General features: G+C 36.2%; 1 protein-coding gene across 1 annotated transcript in view; it reads right to left on the bottom strand.

The window, feature by feature from the left end:
* Positions 1–684: 684 nt before the first annotated feature.
* enpp2l (ectonucleotide pyrophosphatase/phosphodiesterase 2-like) overlaps positions 685–22,382 on the bottom strand; it is a 72,010-nt gene continuing 50,312 nt past the window's right edge. The window contains exon 25 of the mRNA XM_059349773.1: positions 685–4,483. Coding sequence (XP_059205756.1) covers positions 4,313–4,483 — 171 coding nt within the window. The 3' untranslated portion in view covers positions 685–4,312. The remainder of the gene's footprint in view (positions 4,484–22,382) is intronic.

Below are 22,382 nucleotides of genomic sequence, written 5' to 3'. Positions count from 1 at the left end.
TTTTGTAATTTTGTCTGTTTTGGTAATTCTGTGTCTTTTTTTTTGGTAATTTTGTGTGTTTTATTAAATAATTGTGTCTTTTTTTTGTAATTTTGTGTCTTTTTTTGTAATTTTGTGTCTTTTTATGGTAATTTTGTGTCTTTTTGGGTCATTTTGTGTCTTTTTCGGTCATTTTGTTGTTTTTTAAGTAATTTAGTTTTTTTCTGTCATGTTGTCTTTTTTTTTTGTGATTTTGTGTCTTTTTTTGGTCATTTTTACCCCCCAGGGTAATTTGAGTTTGAGACCCCTGTCGTAGAGTGAGCTTCCAAGTTGTTCCCGTTAAAACAGATCTTTCCAAAGTGGAGGCCACAAAGTTGGAAAATACCTACAGGCAAAAATGTTGCATGCAGTCAAATAATGAAGATAAAACGGCCAAACACATCAAACAGCCTGTCTGAAGAACCACAGGAAGAAGCTGTTGGTGGGGGAATGCCCTTCAAAATACATCATCATGTCCGTGAAAACATTTATCAGCAGAGTTGGGTATGAGCAACCTCAGGAATCGTGCAGAAAACACACAGATGTCTTTGTTGTCTTTCTTTTCCAGTAAATTGACAAATGAAATCTTACTTTGATTGTAATCGGCTTGCAGCAATCAGCGAACAAGAATGAACAAGAAGTCAGTTCCAGTCAAGTTTTCCAATCATCTACAGCTTTTATTGAAGGACTACAGGAATAAACATGGCTTCGTCTACCGTCCGGTAAGCTGTTCAATCATTTTTATTGGTTATTTTCTCTGCTCTACTGATTACCTTGATACATAGCTGTGTTAACTCATCAGTGTAATGTTACTAAAGTAAATACCAAACATGAAAAAATACAGGTTATGGCTGCTTTTATATATATGTGTGTATAGTTAAACATGTAAATGCATGAAGTCAAATAAAGAGACAAACTGAGAGTGAGACCAGTGTTGTTGGGCTTTTGATGCTGATTAAAAAGAAAAAATATCTCATTTTATAGCCTGGTTTTTATCTTTGTAGTTGCAGTCGAATATTCTGCAAAAAGCTGGGTGTTTATCTAACGGCCAATATAATATCCATAATAGGGGTGTGACAAGATCTCGCAAGATTTGTGAATTATCCAAACTTCTATTTGTGACCAGTGGGGGCAGTAAAAGGAAAAGAAGAAGAGGAGGAGAAGGGGAAGCAGCAAGCAGCCAGAATGACGTCGCAGGGGCCGGCGGCTCGTTAAGAAGGGTAAGAACGAGGTTTTTTTTATGCTAATAGGCTAACAGTTAGCTCTGTAGCAGTACAGTGTGTATGTGCTGCTGCTGCAGGAGGTGTTCACTTAGCAATCTCTGTTTGTTTACACCAAGCACCGGACACAATCGCTGTGTTTATGATAATTAGCCATGCTGCTTTGTTTTGATCAGCTGCTGATGTTGTGCCGTTAGCGACAGCGGCCACAGTTCGCGGTCGGAACTGTTGCTAAGCGATTAAGCGACGATCGAAAAGCGTAAGTCACCTCCGGAGTCTCATTAATCCCTCTGGGGGCTTTTATTTTTTATTTATCTTATTTTAACTTTTATAAATTTTAGTTTCAGTTTCAATTTGTGGAAGAAGACGTTTATCAAAAGCTCATGCTTACATCATGCATGTAAAGAGTTAATCATAAAACATCTCAAAATGCATATAACTCGGTTAAATAAAAGTCTGTTGGTCCAGTCATATATTGTGTCATTGTAGTTTTTTTTTAAATCTCGTCTCGTCTCGTGAGCTGAGAATATCGTCACACCCCTAGTCCATAATATTTATTATGTGTTATTAATTCTGCGTTTGACCAACCAGACTTACTAGAGTTGGGCATGTTGCTCAGATTTTCACAGCAAAAGGTGATACATATTTTTAACAATCAATTTAAAAAACCTGATTTAAAACTGGACGGCTCAAATGTGTGTCAGAAACAGAGTTGACTGCATTTCCACAACAACACTGCAGAGTCAAATGCTATGATATAAAAAAAAAAACTATGAAGAACTAGGTTGTTTTTTGTTGTTTTTTAACCCATAAGAACCCAGACCCAGTAATCCTTAAAGGAAAATGATGGGGGACATACCACAGACCAAGTGGACCACATAGAACACATTTATGATGTTTAAAAAAAAAAAAATTATGTTTATATTTCTTATTTCAAAATAAAATAAAAACTAGACACATTTTCTCCTTACAGAAACACAAATTTGCCTTTTCTCTGCATCTCCACAACATAAATCAAAATTGTGACATTAATAGTGCTGTTTAACAATAAATTATTTTTTCAGATTTTTTAAAAACAAATAACCATTTGCCTTTTTGTTTGCATCTCCATAACATATATCGAAATTGTGACTTTAATTTGTTCAGGAAATATGGTCCGAACAAGTTAAATGCAATACAGGACAAACTATTAACGGATTAGAATTGTTAAATGGGTTTAAACTTAGCCAAAAAGTTTAAAGTGTTTGTTACACGGGTGTCACCATAGGTTCCTATGGGTTAAAAAAGGTTTTTCCTTTAAAGTTGCATCAGTCTTGTCAACTCCTTGAAAAAAAAAAGCATTACATCAGTGATTCTGTCTTATTCCACTAAACAAGGACAGATCTTTGACACTGGATTAGTACTGTAACACTGGCTGCTGTATTTATTATGATGCTATGTAATAAATATGACAAATTGTATAAAAATATACACCTAGATGATCAGGTAAAGACAGAAAAGAGGGAGGAGAATGTGGAAAACAGAGGAAATTGTTGCAGTTGATGTGTGTGTTTGTGTATTTTATGTTCATGTAAATGCCATTTCTTGCTTTTTTCTTTTGGAATTTACTTCTGTCCTATTTAATTTAATTCATTTTATATTTTGGCAAGCAAATCTTCCATTTCTACCATTTACATTGTCTTATTTTGTCCATCAGAAAACAATCAGAAGGCCCAGTCCTCCATACTTAAAACTATTTTTATTTTACTTTATTGCTTCATTTATATTGTTGAGGCAGCAGTTTGTTTGCATTAGAAACACTAGACATGAACCTATCAAGGGCAACAGGATATTTGTGTTCTATGTATGTGTGTAAACTATTTCTAGTACTCATGAAATATTAATAATGGTAAAGGTTTCCAGTTTTGTTCTTATGTATTTAGTACTACAAACTCTGGATACATGCTGACCCTGAGCCAAAAAAGAAATGTAACTTGTGAAACCCAAAACTACGATGGCATATTAGGGCCAAGTATGAAAAAAAATAAAATAAAATACGGACCCGGCGGGTGGGGGTAATGTTTCTTACTAATAAGTTGCAAATTTATGAGATAAAAGTGGCAAATCCAGGAGAAAAAAAGTAGCAGATTTATGAGAGAAAAATTGCCAATCTACGAGAAAAAGTAGCAGATTTATGAGAAAAAAGTGGCAAATCTACGGGAAAAAAGTATCAGATTTATGAGGAAAAAAGTGGCAAATCTACGAGAAAAAAGTAGCAGATTTATGAGAAAAAAATTGCCAATCTACGAGAAAAAGTAGCAGATTTATGAGAAAAAAGTGGCACATCTATGGGAAAAAAGTAGCAGAATTATGATTTATTTTTCTCGTAGATTTGGCACTTTTTTCTCATAAATCTGCTACTTTTTTCTCTTAGATTTGCCACTTTTTTTTCCCTGGATTTGCCACTTTTGGATTTTGCCAACTTTGTCTAGTTTTGAGTTGCTGTATTGTGACAAAATCACATTAAGAAATGCCCATTATGACCTAAGGCTGAAAATAAAGTTTGTGGCTCGATTCTGACATTTTTTCTCTTTTTTTGGCCAACAATGGCGGCTCTTTTGTTGGTATATAGTAATGTGATGTAATGTTAGTTAGGTTTTCTATCCACACAGCATGAAAACTCAGTAACTCAGGTTACTGCATCAAGTCGTCACATTGAGAACTTTGACAGAAAAATAACCGGATTTAAGTCACGCAAGCTTCAAGAGTCTTTTATGAATAAGAAAAGACACATTCAAAAAAACGTTTGAAATCTATAGCATGCAATGGATGGAGAGCAGGAACAAAAAGTATACAATGTTCATAGTTACGGAGCTAAAAATGGTCCTTTATGTGACTGAATATTCCTGTTGTAATCTTATAAACTTGCCAAACCATTCTTCTAATCTTTTCCATTTTTATAAAAGTGTGTTCCCTTTTCCAAGAACTTCTCTGGCGGTTCCGTAGGAGTGGAACCACGGCGCCGGACGTCTACGGATGGCTACATGTTGTGTGTCTGTGTGTTTGTGTTTGTGTGTGTGTGTGTTTGTGTGTCTCTAGTCGTCACTCTCGAAGGTGTGCAGGTAGGTCTTGAGGCTGAGGGTGCTGGTGTAGGTGAGGTTGGTGGAGCGGTAGAGGTCCAGGCCCGTCAGGATCTCCACGTCTCGGACTCGGGCCGTGTGGAACTTCAGCAGCTCTTCCACCCAGTGAGACTCTTCCTCGCCACTCTGAGGACACAAACAGGAAACACCTGGCTTATTTAAAGCTCTTTTTTATTTATTGTTTGCTGTTTTAACCCTAAAACGCCTGTTAAAAAAATACCTGTAAAACCTCTGGGAGATTTTAAAATAAACCCCTAAAACCTGAAGTTTTTTTTTTAGCAATTTTATGGTAATTCTGTCTTTTTTTTTTTTTTTGGCTTTTTTTGGTAATCTGTGTCTTTTATTTTTAGTAATTATATGTCTTTTTTGGGTAATTCTTTGTCTTTTTTTTGGTAATTCTGTGTCATTTTTTAAATAATTTTGTCTTTTAAAAAAAATAATTTTGTGTCTTTTTTTGGGTAATTTTGTGTCTTTTTTTTTCAATAATTTTGTGTCCTTTTTCAATAATTTTGTGTCTTTTGAAATAATTTTGTGTCCTTTTTTTAAATAATTTGGTGTCTTTTTTAAATTTGGTGTCTTTTATTGGTCATTTTGTGTCTTTTTCAGTCATTTTGTGTCTTTTTTGGTTATTTTGTGTCTTTTTGTGTCTTTTTTTTCAGTTCTGGAAAAGTCCCATGTTGCATTGCGACACTCCCACATGTATTCTGATGCATTTCATTGGCCAAGAGACCGGAAATAGGTGGAAAAAACTACAAAACGATCCAACAGGGCCCCCAGTTTTAATGGTAGAATAACCCAACAGGACCCCCAGTTTTAATGGTAGAATAACCCAACAGGGCCCCCAGTTTTAATGGTAGAATAACCCAACAGGGCCCCCAGTTTTAATGGTAGAATAACCCAACAGGGCCCCCAGTTTTAATGGTAGAATAACCCAACAGGGCCCCCAGTTTTAATGGTAGGATAACCCAACAGGACCCCCAGTTTGTGAATTTATTTGGTAAACAAGTTTTCCTTTTGTTTAGGGTGAGAAGATGGATTCAGACTGCTCAAGCAAAACTGGATATTGAGTTTGAATGTTGAGGTTTGCTATGATTTGTTTGCAGACACAGGCGTCATGGAGAAAGAGGAGAAGTTTTTCCGTAGTCCAGATAATCTGAAGTGGGCGTTGAGACCAAAACGAGGTACCAGTGAGACTAAATTACCTCTGCAGAGGTTTCTACAACACTACATGATACTGCTGACTAAAAGATTCCCACAGTGGGTGGGGTTTACTGGTATGATATAAATAAATATCACACACACTCCTGCAGTCTAACTTTAACACAGAGAACCGGTTGTGTCAACGGCAGGCAGAAACCGGTTTCTCTGCAGGTTTCAACACCTCCACACACTGTTTACATCCACCACATGTTATGCAACCAGCATCAGGCTGCAGCCAGACTAGAGCTTTAAACCTTTAACTTTAATTCACTTATGTAGATAACATACCTGCAACTATTTTATTGACAAAATGTTCAGTAACACTTTCTACGAAGACTACATCTATAGTGCATTATGAGCGCATTCATAGTGAATTATAATGCTCATTATAATCAATCATAATGCATTATGACTGCATTCATAAACACATATAAAGCTTCATGATGCACTATATCAACAGTTATAAATATAGCTTATAATGACTTATAAATCCAAGTGTCTTATGAGTGCTCTTGACTGGTTATAAACTACAGGCTGACTGATGAGGCTTATAATACATTACAACTACTCATACCCCTCTATACACACACACCTCAACAATCAATTGTTATAAGGACTCATAGGATGCCATAAGTATAAATAAATGATCAATGTATGCTTTAAGTAAAGTGAGGTTCATATAGACGCATCTATAATGCAGCATAGCTAATCATGATGTTTCATTGTTGGCGTTAAGTAAAGTGTAACACATTTTCATGCATTTAAAAGAAGCTATGCTGCATCATAAGTCATTTCGTCAGATACCAAATATAGTTATGGCATCCTATGAGTCCTTATAACAACTGATTGTTGAGGTGTGTGTGTGTATAGAGGGGTATGAGTAGTTGTAATGTATTATAAGCCTCATCAGTCAGCCTGTAGTTTATAACCAGTCAAGAGCACTCATAAGACACTTGGATTTATAAGTCATTATAAGCTATATTTATAACTGTTGATATAGTGCATCATGAAGCTTTATATGTGTTTATGAATGCAGTCATAATGCATTATGATTGATTATAATGAGCATTTTAATTCACTATGAATGTGCTCATAATGCACTATAGATGTAGTCTTCATAGAAAGTGTTACCAACTTCTCAATGAATGTAAACTTCCTGTTGACTGGGAATCAACAACACAGCTTCCTGGTATTTGCAGCAGAATGGTTTGAGTCCATTTAACCCAAATATAAATCACGTTAGTCCCCATAGTAGCATTTAGTGAAACTTGGTGTCATAAAATGAGCTGCTGGGACCTCGAGGATAATCACAGCCTCATGAAACTTTACAACCACAAACTACAGACCTGGACCAGGGGTCTCAAACTTGCGGCCCGCGGGCCAATTGTGGCCCTCGTGATGATATTTTGTGGCCCCCACCTTGATATGAAAGTTTAATGTGAGTTTTATATGAATGGCACTTTACCGTGTTGTGTGTGGAAGGTCCCTTTAATTACTTTCTTTGGTAATTTAGTGTCTTTTTTAAATAAATGTGTGTATTTTTTTGTAATTTTGTATCTTTTTGGTGTCATTTTGTGTCTTTTTAAAGTAATTTGGTGTTTTATCAGTCATTTTGTGTCTTTTTTTGGTAATTTAGTGTCATTTTTTAAAGTAATTTAGTTTTATTCTGTCATTTTGTGTCTTTTTTTGGTAATTCTGTGTATTTTTTGGTAATTCTGTGTATTTGTTGGTCATTTTGTATTTTTTGTCATTTTTTGTCTTTTTGTAATTTTGTGTCTTTTTTAGTAATTTTGTATCTTTTTTGGGTCATTTTGTTTCTTCTAAAGTAATTTAGTGTTTTTTCAGTCATTTTGTGTCTATTTTTGGTCATTTTGTGTCTTTTTTAATAATTTGGTATCTTTTTGGTAATTCTGTGTATTTTGTCTTTTTTTTGTAATTTTGTGTCTTTTTTAAGTAATTTAGTTTTATTCTGTCATTTTGTGTCTTTTTTTTTGGTAATTATGTGTATTTTTTTGTAATTCTGTGTATTTGTTGGTCATTTTGTATTTTTTGTCATTTTTTGTCTTTTTGTAATTTTGTGTCTTTTTTTGGTCATTTTGTGTCTTTTAAAAATAATTTTGTGTCTTTTTTAGTAATTTTGTATCTTTTTTGGGTCATTTTGTTTCTTCTAAAGTAATTTAGTGTTTTTTCAGTCATTTTGTGTCTATTTTTAATTTGTATCTTTTTGGTAATTATGTGTATTTTTGGTCATTTTGTGTCTTTTTTAAATAATTGTGTCTCTTTTTTGGTAATTCTGTGTATTTTGTCTTTTTTTTTTTAGTAATTTTGTGTCTTTTTTTAAGTAATTTAGTGTTTTTTTTTGTCATTTTGTGTCTTTAATAATTTTGTGTCTTTCTTAAATAATATTGTGTCCTTTGTTGGTAATTATGTGTATTTTTTGTTCATTTTGTCTTGTTTTTTAGTAATTTTGTGTCTTCTTTTGGTCATTTTGACACTGCCTCCAGCAGGTAATTAGAGTTTGAGGCCCCTGATATAAACTCTTTAGATGTCTTTAGATGTGAGCAGGTGTGAGCTGAGAGTTTCCCAGGAATCTTTTCCAAATCTTTCCAGAGTCTTCTGGTGTTCAGGTGACATGACACAGCAGACAAAACTGACCTTTGAGAGCAGGCGTTTATGCTATGAGTTATATTTCCCACCTTTCAGACGTATTGATTACTGGAACAATGCTCTAGGTGTGTTTTCCTGTCAGTCTGCTGTCATCACACAGACCTTTAACTATGCTTGAGACACGCCTCCACATCTTCATTCATCCATCACTGATTCCACATGTCAACTAATGTTGTTGGCTTGGTTCCAATGAAGCTTCCCTCAAGCAGCAGAAGCTGCACAAGCTAAACTCAAAGCAGCTGTTATTAAAGTCATTACTTCCACTCATTTAATTTGAGTTTTGCTTATTATTTAACCATTGTTTTCTCTTTTACAAATGGTTTGAATTAAACTTTAAGACCTCAGTTTTTACAGCCTGGCCTCCTGAAAATAATGTTCAATGAAAGTTTCAGTCTAGATGTTCAGATAGTTTATATACATAAGAACGTTCAAACTCCTTTTCTACTGAACTCAGAAACTTGTTAGTGCCTGTACAGCAGGGGTCTCAAACTTGCGGCCCGCGGGCCAATTGTGGCCCTCGTGATGATATTTTGTGGCCCCCACCTTGATATGAAAGTTTAATGTGAGTTTTATATGAATGGAACTTTACCGTGTTGTGTGGAAGGTCCCTTTAATTACTATTTTGGTAATTTTGTGTCTTTTTTTGGTAATTTTGTTTCTTTTTTAAATAATTTTGTGTATTTTTTAGTCATTTTGTGTCTTTTGTTGGTGATTTTGTTTCTTTTTTAATAATTTTGTGTCTTTTTTTAATAAGTGTCTTTTTTGGTCATTTTATGTCTTTTTTTGTAATTTTATCTTTTTTTCTGTCATTTTGTCTTTTTTAACTCATTTAGTTTTTTTCTGTCATTTTGTGTCTATTTTTAGTAATTTTGTGTCTTTTTTTTGGTCATTCTGATGCTGCCTCCAGCGGGTAATTGAGGTAATTAGACTTTGAGACCCCTGTAATAGAGAAACTGTAACTGAAAACTTTCCCTCCAGTGAAACCTGTTGTGCAATGTTTTTGTTGGTGCAGTCATGTTTTCATCTGCGCACACGCTGAATAATAATAATAATAATAATAATAGAGGTTGTTTCGTAACAGTAAATGAGGTCATGCAGCAGGGAGTCATGACACATTAATGGTTGCCTGCAGGACATAAATGTGGTGAACACACCTTTTATTGAATATGAGATAATTACCTGACATAATCACACCTGCTTTGCATATTACTGCAGTCATTATTTACTGGAAAGATGATAAAGCAAAAAGTAATTAAAGTAGGAATGTGATTCAGCTGCAGTGTGTTAAAAGGTTTAAACCAGTGAATGAATGAAAACAACATGTTTGTTCTTGGTTATTCCTGACTGCTCGACTTCTACTTTACTTTATTTCTTTTCTATTTACTTTGTTTCACTGAGTTGATGGTTGCACTGACTTTCTTTAAAGTTTTGTAAAGTAAACTTTATTTTAGTTATTCAAAAAGAGAGAAGGCCTGTGGAAGGTCCCTTTAATTACTTTTTATTTGTGGTAATTTTGTGTCTTTTTTTGGTAATTTTGTGTTTTTTAATAATTTTGTGTCTTTTGAAAATAATTTTGTGTCTTTTTTGGTAATTCTGTGTATTTTATGGTCTTTTTGTCTTTTTTGTCATTTTGTGTCTTTTTTAAGTACGTAAAGACACAACATTACTAAAAAAAAGACACAAAATCATTAAACAAGACACAAAATGTCCAAAAAAGACACAAAATGACTAAAAAAAGACACAAAATTACCAAAAAAAGAAACAAAATTATTTAAAAAAGACACAGAATTATTTTTTTGAAATACACAAATTACCAAAAAGAAACCTAATTTACTTAAAAAAGAAACAAAATTACCAAAAAAGACACAAAATTATTTAAAAGACACAAAATTACCAAAAAAAGACACAAAATTATTTTTAAAAAGACAAAAAAATACCAAAAAAGAGACCTTCCACACACAACACAGTAAAGTGCCATTCATATAAAACTCACATTAAACTTTCATATCAAGGTGGGGGCCACAAAATATCATCACGAGGGCCACAATTGGCCCGTGGGCCACGAGTTTGAGACCCATGTGTTAGATAATTTATCTTGTTTTAAGAGTGAATTTATTATTTTAAGTGTTCAACATGCTTATTTCTAGATTTAATAATCTTAATGTAATAAATCTTGTCAAGGTAAATTATCTGTCCATGCAGAAAGATCATTTCCCTCAGATTTACTGTTTTTAACTGGTTTTTAGACACATTATGTGCACGTTTCAGTCCATGAAACAACAGATTTATGCATCATGTTTGTATTAAAACCTTCTTTCTACGCAGCAGTGTTTCTCAACCAGCGTCTCTGGATGTAAAATATGATGCAGATATAATGTTTGTGTCGGGATCACGTCCAAATCTCACACTTTTTCCACCGTTTGTTTACCTCTGGTGTTCCTTCCACATAGTGGATTTCTTAAGGTAACAAGGTGATTTGAGTTGCGTGACAGACTCTCAAAACAACCGAACCAGAACTGGAAACTACTTCACATTTCCATCACATCATTCAAGACAGAAAAACAGTTTAGTTTCCAGCTGCTCTCACGCAGTTTCAGGAAAGGTTAAAAACCGACGAAGGAAACAGGAATGTGTGATTACTGTTTACAGCCAAGCACCTTCCTCCGTCTGGCTGCAGCATGGGTCTCAAACTGGCGGCCCGAGGGCCAATTGTGGCCCTCGTGACCATATTTTGTGGCCCCCACCTTGATATGAAAGTTTAATGTGAGTTTTATATGAATGGCACTTTACCGTGTTGTTTGTGGAAGGTCCCTTTAATTACTTTTTTGGTAATTTTGTGTCTTTTTATAAATACTTTTGTGTCTTTTTTTTAATAATGTGTCTTTTTTGGTAGTTTTGTGTCTTGCTTTGGTCATTTTGTGTCTTTTTTTAAGTAATTTTGTTTATTTTTTGGACATTTTGTGTCTTTTTTTGGTCATTTTGTGTCTTTTTTTTAGTAATTTTGTGTCTTTTTTGTGTCATTTTGTTCATTTTTTTGGTCAGTTCGTGTCTTTTTGGTCATTTTGTTTCTTTTTTTTGTCATTTTGTGTCTTTTTTATGTCATTTTGTTCATTTTTTGGTCAGTTTGTGTCTTTTTGGTCATTTTGTGTCTTTTAGTAATTTTGTGTCTTTTTTGGGTAATTTTCTGTCTTTTTTTAAATAATTTTGTGTTTTTTTTGGTCACTTTGTTCATTTTTTTGGTCAGTTTGTGTCTTTTTGGTAATTTTGTCTTTCTTTAAGTAATTTTGTGTCTTTTTTTTGATAATTCTGTGTCTTTTTTTGGACATTTTGTGTCTTTTTTTGGTCATTTTGTGTATTTTTTTGGTCAGTTTGATGCTGCCTCCAGGTAATATGAGTTTGAGACTCCTGGGCTACAGAGAACATTTGCTTTGGGGCGAATAAACAAATTGTAAAAGTCGTTGAATGCACAGAAATAGCTGGAGACACAAAAAAAAATGCTTCATGTTGTGTTGAGACGAACCTTGTCTTAAAATGTTAATATGCAACTATCAATAGTTGCTAATTAGCACGTAGCACAAAGCAGAGAGGAGGTGAAAGGTTTCTGGAGGCGTATCTGCAGCTATCTGATCATAAATATAGAATATAATACAAAGATAAAGATAAATATATGATATCATACAAAGGGCAATCCGCTTTAATCGGCTGCGTCACTGTGACCTATGACTGCATGATAACACACACACACACGCACACTGTAACCACAAAGAGCGTAAAAAAAAACACTGACATTCTCAGGTGTTTTTCCAAAACTTGACGCCCACACACACACTGATAGAGTGGGCCTGAGAAGGTCACAATGTTTTTTTACGCTCTTTGTTGTTACAGTGTGTGTGTGTGTGTGTGAGTGTCTGTATTTGTGCGTGTGTGTGTGAGTGTCTGTATTTGTGCATGTGTGTGTGTGTGTGTGTGTCTGTGTGTGTCTGTATTTGTGCGTGTGTGTGTGTGTATGTGTGTCTGTGTGTGTGTGTGAGTGTGTGTGTGTGTGTCTGTGTGTGTATGTCTGTATTTGTGCGTGTGTGTGTGTGTGTGAGAGTGTGTGTGTGTGTGTGTGTGTCTGTATTTGTGCGTGTGTGTGTGTCTGTGTCTGTGTGTGTGTGTGTGAGTGTCTGTGTGTGTGTGTCTGTATTTGTGCGTGTGTGTGTGTCTGTGTGTGTGTGTGAGTGTCTGTGTGTGTCTGTGTGTGTGCGTGTGTGTGTGTGAGTGTGAGTGTCTGTATTTGTGCGTGTGTCTGTGTGTGTGTGTGTGTGTGAGTGAGTGTCTGTGTGTGTGTGTCTGTATTTGTGCGTGTGTGTGTGTCTGTGTGTGTGTGTGTGAGTGTCTGTGTGTGTGCGTGTGTGTGTGTCTGTGTGTGTGTGTCTGTATTTGTGCGTGTGTCTGTGTGTGTGTGTGTCTGTATGTGTGTGTGTGTGTGTGTGTGTGTGTGTGTGATGATCCCCTCCCCCTCTGTGTGTTGTGCCATTCTGGATTTCTCTTCCTGTGTAGGAGGAGCCACAGGACAGGCCACTCCTCCAGCCTGCAGAGGAGGAGGAGCACGCCTGACTCCTCTCTCAATCACTGAGGTTACATAGAGGAGCTGAGGCCTCCGTTCTCTCTTCTCCTCCACAGCCTCCCCCTTGGTTTGTTGAGTTGGTCTGGTTATGTTGGTTTTGTTTAGTTGGTTGGTTACTTTGGCTTGTACAGCTGCACTTCACCACATCACACACACACCTCACCACTGATTTACTGACCCACATCATTACGTTACTTTGTGTTGCTTTCGGTTAATTAAATAAGCATTACTTATAACTTCAAAACGTGTGGTCTCCTTGTTTTGTCATGATCTATGAGCTGGTTCATGACAGTGTGTCAGTGTGTCTGTGTGTGTGTCAGTGTGTCTGTGTGTGTGTGAGTGTCTAATAATAATAATTTTCCATATTGCTTTACACAATAAATCAAATGCTTGGTTTAAAACCAGTCTATGCCCAGTTTTTACCTTTTTTGAGAAAACTTTTATATATTATATTAAACTTTGTTCCCATTATTACACATGATGTAAAAAAGGTTAAAACACACACACACACACAAAGACAGTTGGGTAAAAATAGTAGAAGTTCAGTGTTACAAAAAATAACTAGCAATATTAGTTACCATGTGATGTGTTGTCTCAGAGGGAGGGCTGACTAAAATATTTATTGTTTCCTTGAATGTTTTCTGAATTGCGTCTTTCGACGGTCAGTCCCAAAATGACCTGTATCTTCTTTAATGAGCATTAAACGCCCGTTCTTACGAAAACAGCTCTTCCATTAATGCTCTCTGACTTCTTGGAAAGCCATCGAGCTGAGTGTGTACACAGGGAATTCTCTGCAGAGTGCATTAAGCTCAGATATCATGTGGTCAAGCATTAAGAGCAGCCAGGCAGGAGCCAGACGTTTGATCACCAACGACCCTCAGAAAGGCTCCGACAGCTTCTCGGAGCCTCCAGGATTCCTGGTAGCAGCTTCTCTTACGACTAAAATCAACCAGCAGCTTTCAGAGGAACGTCTGCATTTCCCGTTGGAGTTTTATTGTTCGGGGGATTGTTGTTGTCAGGACTCTCACTTCCCTCACACATAGTTGTGTAATACTCAAACCTCCTGTAGCTGCATCCTTTTTCTACAAGATCCTCATACTGGGAAAAGGGCCAAAACCCTGCAGTCTTTCATTCAGAGTTGATACAAACTGGCCTCTTTGGTTTGTCAGGAACTGATTTCTGCTGTTCAAAAATGAATGGAGGCCGATGGACCTGCTCTAAGGCTGGAGCAACCGGCTCATTTGACCGGCTAATGTGCCACCTGCTAATGTGCCACCTGCTAATGTGACTGACTAATGTGCGACCTGCTAATGTGAGACCTGCTAATGTGACCGGCTAATGTGCAACCTTGTAATGTGCGACCGGCTAATGTGACCGGCTAATGTGCGACCTGCTTACGTGACCGGCTAATGTGCGACCGGCTAATGTGACTGGCTAATGTGCGACCTGCTAATGTGACCGGCTAATGTGGGACCTGCTAATGTGAGACCTGCTAATGTGACCGGCTAATGTGCGACCTGCTAATGTGACCAGCTAATGTGCAACCTTCTAATGTGACCGGCTAATGTGCGACCTGCTAATGTGACCGGCTAATGCAACCAGCTAATGCAACCGGCTAATGTGCGACCGACCGGCTAATGCAACCGGCTAATGTTACCGGCTAATGCAACCGGCTAATGTGACCGGCTAATGTGACCAGCTAATGCAACCGGCTAATGTGCGACCGACCGGCTAATGCAACCGGCTAATGTTACCGGCTAATGCAACCGGCTAATGTGACCGGCTAATGTGACCAGCTAATGTGACCGGCTAATGTGCGACCGGCTTTCTTGTATGTTTTTGTTCTGGGGTCATACTCCAGCGTGGGGTGGAGGATGCTAACATGCGTTGTTTTGTCATCATGGCGGTGTAAATCCTATTCCAATCACATTATCTGGGTTTCCTAATCAGAGTTGGAGAACTCCGTCATCAGTCGGACGAACACGTTTACAAGCACTTCAGTTGTCCGGTTGAAGTTAGATTAAGGCAATAGTTTGTTTCTTTGACCTCTTGTGGCATTCAGGTGATGTTTAAACCACAGATCCAGGAGCAGACCTTATGTAAACTTCATGCTTGATGCTAAATGCCATTGACGACATTGCCTCTGACTTGCTGAAACTGCATTTTTCTAGACAAGTGTCTGCCTGGGAAGTGACCCAGTGTGTTTATGTGGGACAGCCACAGCCTGCAGCTGCACATACTGGATGTTTTGGCAACACTGAGGAGATTCCCCACGCCAGGAGACAGGAAGCTGCTCGTGTCCCAGATACATACTTTGACTTTCTGTGCAAGGAAACCCTAAAATCATGTCAACAGACAAGACATTAGTTAATAAGTGGGTCTCTAGGTGCAGCTCTGTACTGATGCTGCACTCAGGTAGAGTGGGAATAAAATAAAATAATAAAATCTCCGTCTCAAGATGGAACAATGACTCGGAAAGTCTGCAGTGTGTTATTACATACACTATAATTTAAAGCACTCAACCTATGAATTAAGTATATCACGTCCCATTAGCCACCAGCAGCACACTGCAAAACAGGTGTTTAGTCTGAAACCAGTTAAAAACAGTAAATCTGAGGGAAATGATCTTGCTGCATGGACAGATAATTTACCTTGACAAGATTTATTACATTAAGATTATTAAATCTAGAAATAAGCATGTTGAACACTTAAAATAAGAAATTAACTCTTAAAACAAGATAAATTATCTAACACATCTGAATGTTAAGTTTTTTTTATCTTGGTAAGAAACATTTTTGTACTTGCACTTTTGTACATTTTTTTGTCTTCTTTTGGTCACAAAATGTCTTGTCTGTAAAAAGACACAAAATGACCCCAAAAAAGAAACAAAAAGACACAAAAAGACCAAAAAAAGAAGCAAAAGCACACAAAAAAAGACACAAAATAACTAAAAAAAAAGAAACAAAAGCAAAAATCACAAAAAAGACATACAAAGACAAAAAAATTAGGAAAAAAATACATACAAAGACAAAAAAAACACACCAAAAAAGACACAAAAAGGTTTTTTTTATCTTGGTAAGAAACAAATAATTTTATCTTTTGTACATTTTTTTGTCTTTTTTGGTCATTTTGTGACCAAAAGAAGATGTAAAAAGACACAAAATGACAAAAAAGAAACAAAAACGCACAAAAATGAATCAAAAACACACAAAATAACTAAAAAAAATAAACAAAATACGTAAAATCACAAAAAAAAGACACAAAAAGACAAAATAAACACCAAAAAAGACACAACAATTTTTTTAAAATCTTGGTAAGAAACAAATAATTCACAGTGCACTCTGCTCGGGCCAGTTCATCGCTGCTGGCATTTTAAGCGTTCAACATGCTTATTTCTACATTTAATAATCTTAATTTAAGAAATCTTATAGTGAAATTATCCGTCCATGCAGCAAGACCATTTCCCTCAGATTTACTGTTTTATCTGGTTTTTAGACTAAACACCTTTCTTGCAGCGTACTTTCTGTCTGGCTTTTATTCCAACAGCATTTAGCTGATATAAAAGTATTAAAAATGACTTGTAACCAGGGTTGATTTGGCCTTGATGCCCTGTGAAAAAATGTTCAATTTGCGGCCAAGGTGGCCTTTGGCCCCTGTCAGAGTTCCAGTATAAACACAAAGCTAGTGATGCCTGGTGGGCTGATGGAATAATACAGCCATCCTATTGGTCAGACCCCGACCCACTCTCCTCCTTCAGACACATGGCTCATTGAATATTCTAATGAGCCATGTGTTGATGCAGCACAGGTAAGCTAACTGGACAAGCTGTTTGATATGTTGTGACTGAAGTATGTGGTAGTATTTGACAGAACTTAACATTTACGTTTTTATAGGAAGTACTATTGATAGGTAATTACCATTGTATTTGCCTATTTAAAGTCGACTCCTTAACGTTACTTTATTATTTATTATTTTTGCATCATGAAAACTAGCGATAGCTAGCTAGTTGGGATAGCGCTAACGTCTTCCCTCTGTTACGTGCCAGAGGACTGTTTGTGTGTGTTTCTCCTTTCTGTGTCATTCCAGGTGCTAACCAGCTGATTGGATCCACCTGGAGAGCTGATTTCCACCTGTGGAGCCAATCAGAGGAGGTGTGTTCAGGCTGAAAAAGGAGCGTTCTGAGGATCACGGCGGCCATCTTGTTTTTGTTATCTCTGTCTTTGAGACTGGTGTTTAGTGTGCTTTGACATTTAAAATTCGACTTGTTAGTGCTGTTTGTGGTGGTGAGGTTGGGACTAGGTAAGTTGGGGGTTCCCTGTACATTTTGCATCACGTAGGTTATTCTCTGTTACTCCATTAGTTTATTGGTTGTGCCACCCCTGTATTGTTCCCTTTTTTCGTAGAGAAGTTAGTTAGGTCTTTTGTTTGTTTTTTTCTTCACAGCTAGTTTAGATAGGCCTTCTCTTGTTATATTTGTTTCAACTTTCTTTTGGCACAATCACTTGTCCCATCCTCCCCCACCTTAGTGTGTCTTTCAGTGGTTGTTGTAAAATAAATCATCATTTGTTCACATCAATTTTGACTTTGTCTAATTTTCTGATTGTTGTGTTATTGTCTGCTGGCTGGGTTTAGTCAGTGGACGTAACACCTCCCTCAGGGACAAGGGCTCCACAGTCAGGCCCCGTTCACACCAGGACGCTCGCGGGTAAAAACGACAAAATATTTTATGTGAAGTGCCTTTCGTTTAGACGGTGACGGCGTTTTGGAGGCTTAAAGATGCAAAAATCTGAAACCAGCCTCCAAAGTGGAAAAGTGTAATCCTCTCCTCCGTAGCGTGTCGTCTACACTGACAAGACACAAAACTCTGATCTGATCTGCTCACGTCACGTATGTGTTTACGTCACATACATGCTCCAGGACAGGAAATAAAGAAACGTGGGATTATTTCCATGGTGGGACCTTCAAGCTGCTCTGGCAGCTCTAATAAACTTACAGGAGTCTTTCCACCAAATGTCCAGGATATGTACAGATAGTATTAGTGAACAGAGAAGGATCTGGAATTACCTCCATCACATTCTGGATGCTGATGAAAATGTGTGGCGTGAAAACTTCTGCATGCCCAAAGATGCTCTTATGGCTTTAAGTGATGCCGCCTGGCTGCATACAATCACATTCACACACTTTAGCGTCACCGTATGCAGCAGATTTCCTCCCGAAAACGCTCGTCTAAACGAGGAATAAAAAGTGAAGACGCGACGCTCGTGTGAACGGGGCCTTAGCTGATGTAGATTTCACCTCAGCAGGTTCCTTTCTATGGCAGGAGGAGGCATTTCTCTTTCTTTACTGTTAGATGAACTCAGGTAGGAGATTCATTTTGCCATCTTTTCAAAATATATGCATTTGTCATTTTCTAAAAAGGTTCTTTCTGATGTATTTAATATATTGTGCACTGCTCTGTGTCAGGAGAAAGTGTATCTGATACTTCTGTGTTTAGGTCAGAGTGGTGGCTGTTGTCTCTCTCTACCAGTATTTATCTGAACCTTCTCACTCCCATGGCCAGACTTTCAGTCTCTCTCTCTCTCTCTCTCTCTCTTAATGCAATGTTTTACAATATGATATGTTTTTCAATTAAACCAAATGTTTTAATAGATAATGAATGTTTCTTGGTGAATGAGAATGTTAAGGTATTAATCTGAAAGGTAAAACCAGCATCATTTAACCAAACAGCCTTTGTGCCCTTCAACAGAATGTGAACTGGAAGTCCAAACGGCCTTGCCGCTAAAATGAAGAAATTCCAAGCCTGCTTGTAAATCAGAGGGGATTCAAACTGAATGCGTTTACTGTGGTTCCTGGGAAAGCATCCAATACTTCACCACAACTCAAAACTGCAGAGCGAGCCTTTCTCAATGTCATTATTTTCATTTTGTGCTCTTTCCCCCGCCCCCTCTTCCTTTCTCTTTCTCTCCAGTGTAATGCAGCTGCAGGATCTGGGACTTTTCTCCTAATCTTAATCTAAACTGACAGTTATTTGAGAGACCGGTGTTACTCTGAATCAGAGCTTCTCCCTGGAATACAATCGATAATATGATGAGTCATTTGTGTGAGAACTCTAATCCTCAACTCACTAAACCAGACCTGAGCATATCATTTGATACAAGACAAATCTGGGTTTTTTTAGCTGAGTCAGGGATTCAGTTTGATTAACCCTTTGATGCAAAACATGGGTTTAAAGCAAGGGTCAAAATTACTAAAAAAAGACACAAAATGACTGACAAAACACTAAATTACTTTAAAAAGAGACAAAATGACTTAAAATTAAACAAAATTACCAAAAAAAGACACAAAATTATTTTAAAAAAGACATGAAATTACCCAAAAAATAACACAAAATTACTTAAAAAAGAAACAAAATGATCAAAAAAAGACACAAAATGACCAAAGAAAGACACAAAATTAGAAAAAAAGACACAAAATGACTGACAGAACACTAAATTACTTTAAACAGAGACAAAATGACAAAACAGACACAAAATTATTTTAAAAAAGAAACAAAATGATCAAAAAAAGACACAAAATGATCAAAAAAAGACACAAAATAACTAAAGAAAGACACAAAATTATCGAAACAAAATGACCAAAAAAAAGACACAAATGACCAAAAAAAAGACACAAAATGACCAAAAAAACTTAGATTTAGAAGTGTTAGATAATTTATCTTGTTTTAAGTGTTCAACATGCTTATTTCTAGATTTAATAATCTTAATTGAATAACTCTTGTCAAGGTAAATTATCTGTCCATGCAGAAAGATCATTTCCCTCAGATTTACTGTTTTTAACTGGTTTTAGACTAAACACCTTATTTGCACGTTTCGGTCCATGAAACAACAGATTTATACATCATGTTTGTATTAAAACCTTCTTTCTACGCAGCAGTGTTTCTCAACCAGCGTCTCTGGATGTAAAATATGATGCAGATATAATGTTTGTGTCAGGATGACGTCCAAATCTCACATTTTCTCCACCGTTTGTTTACCTCTGGTGTTCGTTCCACATAGTGCAGAAATGAAAACAACACACACACACACACACACACACAGTTATCTTTATGCGATTTTCGTTACACACACACGTGCGCGTAAGCACGCACACTCCTCCAGATACACGTTTCTCACACACACACACACACACACACACACACACACACACACACACACACATACACACATTTTGAGGTTAAAGGTCATAGGTTGCTGTATAAATAAATACTTGTAAAGGAATGCTTGTTGTAGGTGTGCTCCTTGTATATTATATAGTATCATAACATTACTAGTATTAATTGTTATAAATCTCTGAAGAATCTCATCATAGTGTACACACACCGGCAGTAGCCCCCGTGGCCCTTTCAGGATTCACAGAATTACTGAAAAAGACATTTTTTTTTTTTAAAAAGACACAAAATGACTAAAAAAAAGACACAAAAGGCCCAAAAAACACACAAATGACAAAAAAAATACACAGAATTACCAAAAAAGACAAAACATTTTAAAAAACACACAAAAAAGACGCACAATCACTAAAAAAAGACATTATTTATAAGACACAAAATGACCAAAAAAGACACACAATTACTAAAAAAAGACATTATTTATAAGACACAAAATGACCAAAAAAAAGACACAAAATGACCAAAAAAAGACACAAAAGGCCCAAAAAACACACAAAATGACCAAAAAAGACACAATAAAAAAAGACACAAAATGACAAAAAAAATACACAGAATTACCTAAAAAGACAAAAAAATTAAAAAAAGACACAAAAAAGACACACAATTACTAAAAAAAAGACAAAACATTATTTATAAGACAGAAAATGACCAAAAAAAGACACAAAATGACCCCAAAAAAGACACAAAAAGACCCAAAAAGTGGGACATTTTGTTTACCCATGTTGTGCATCAAAGGGTTAAATGCATTGAGCTTCATATTGTCAATATAATAACGTGACAGAAACCGAGGCAGCTGCAGGCAGCTCTGCTAGAAAGTTGCATAACTCATTTACGTTGTTAGTTTTCAATAAGCTGCAGGTTTATTCCAGGTCAAAGCTCCACCACTGTCTGTTTTTAAAGAGGAAATGTTGGCTGGTTCCCTGCCTGCAGCATGTCTGGACAGCTTTATGGGAATGCTCACAAACATCAAAGACACATACACATAAATATCTATATGGTATGTGCAGGCTGTAGAGCAGAGATGACTCAAACACACTTGATGTATTTTCTAGTCAATCAATCAGTATTCCAGTAGAAACCGCTCCTCAGGGTGACTCACAGGCTGCCTCATGGAGGATATATTATATTTCCCAGAATTATGCAGAAACCAAGCAAATGAGTCGCGTTCTGCTTTCACTTTTTGGCAGAGTGTAAATGTGAAAAAAGAAAGGGGGAAAACCCTTTCTGTGGGTTTGAGTAACTGTTGCTAGGCGTTCCAAGATGTGACTCTCCAGTGGATTCTCAGCCCTAAATGAGGAAATGTAATCGTCTGTGGTGAAACAGGAGAAGCAGAGTTCCCTTTCTTTGTTATTGAACATTGTATTCATGTGCTAGCCTGCAGAAAAATATGCTGTCACAAAGACAAAAAACAGCAAGATTCAACCTGACAACCAGGAGGAAAACACTATTTTCTAAGAATAGGAGACTTAACCTTTGTTCCCTCGGGAACTTTTGTACATTTTTCTCTTCTTTTTGTCTTCATTTGTTGATCTTTTTGGCTGTGTTACAGCTTGCAGGAACTTTTCTTTTTAGTACAACTTTTGAAATCCGTTGTCATTAACCCTTACATGTCTTTTATGTGGCCAAAAAAAAGGCCACAAACACTAAAACTGCTATTAACCCTCTAGAGTCCATGCACATTAACTTCTTCATGACGTGACGACATAAACATGAAGCAACATTGAGTCTCTGCATCAGCTTCCAAATAAAGTTCTGGCTTGAAACTTGCATGCCGGATTTTTTTTGATGATATTCAGCCAAGTAAAACCGGAGATAATGTCAAATATATTTAGTATAAAAATATAGAACTAGAGATTATCCTCATTTTATCTGTTAAATGTAATATTTGCAACCTGTATTCATATTTGCAATATTTAAAATTCTGTGTTTTGAAACATAATTTTCAAGATCAGATTTTATGTTTAAAATGACAAAAAAAGACTAAAAATGACACAAAATGACAGTAAATAACTAAATTACTTTTAAAAAGACAAAAAAAAAAAAAAATGGCATACAATTACTAAAAAAAAAAAAATTACCAAAAAGAGACACAGAATTACTGAAAAGAGACACAAAATTATTTTTAAAAGACACAAAATTACCAAAAAAATTACCAAAAAAGACATAAAATTATGGAAAAAAATACACAAAATTACCCAAAAACGACACATAATTACTAAAAATGACACAAAATTATTTTTTAAAAGACACAAAATTACCAAAAATATCAGATTTTATGTTTCCTTTGTTTCAGAACTGATCAAAAAAATCTTGAAATTGATCAT

Source organism: Centropristis striata, chromosome 14, assembly GCF_030273125.1.
Source record: "Centropristis striata isolate RG_2023a ecotype Rhode Island chromosome 14, C.striata_1.0, whole genome shotgun sequence".
Lineage (NCBI taxonomy): Eukaryota > Metazoa > Chordata > Actinopteri > Perciformes > Serranidae > Centropristis > Centropristis striata.
The sequence above is the reverse complement of the archived record's forward strand: the minus strand, read 5'-3'. Positions and strand labels throughout refer to the sequence as shown.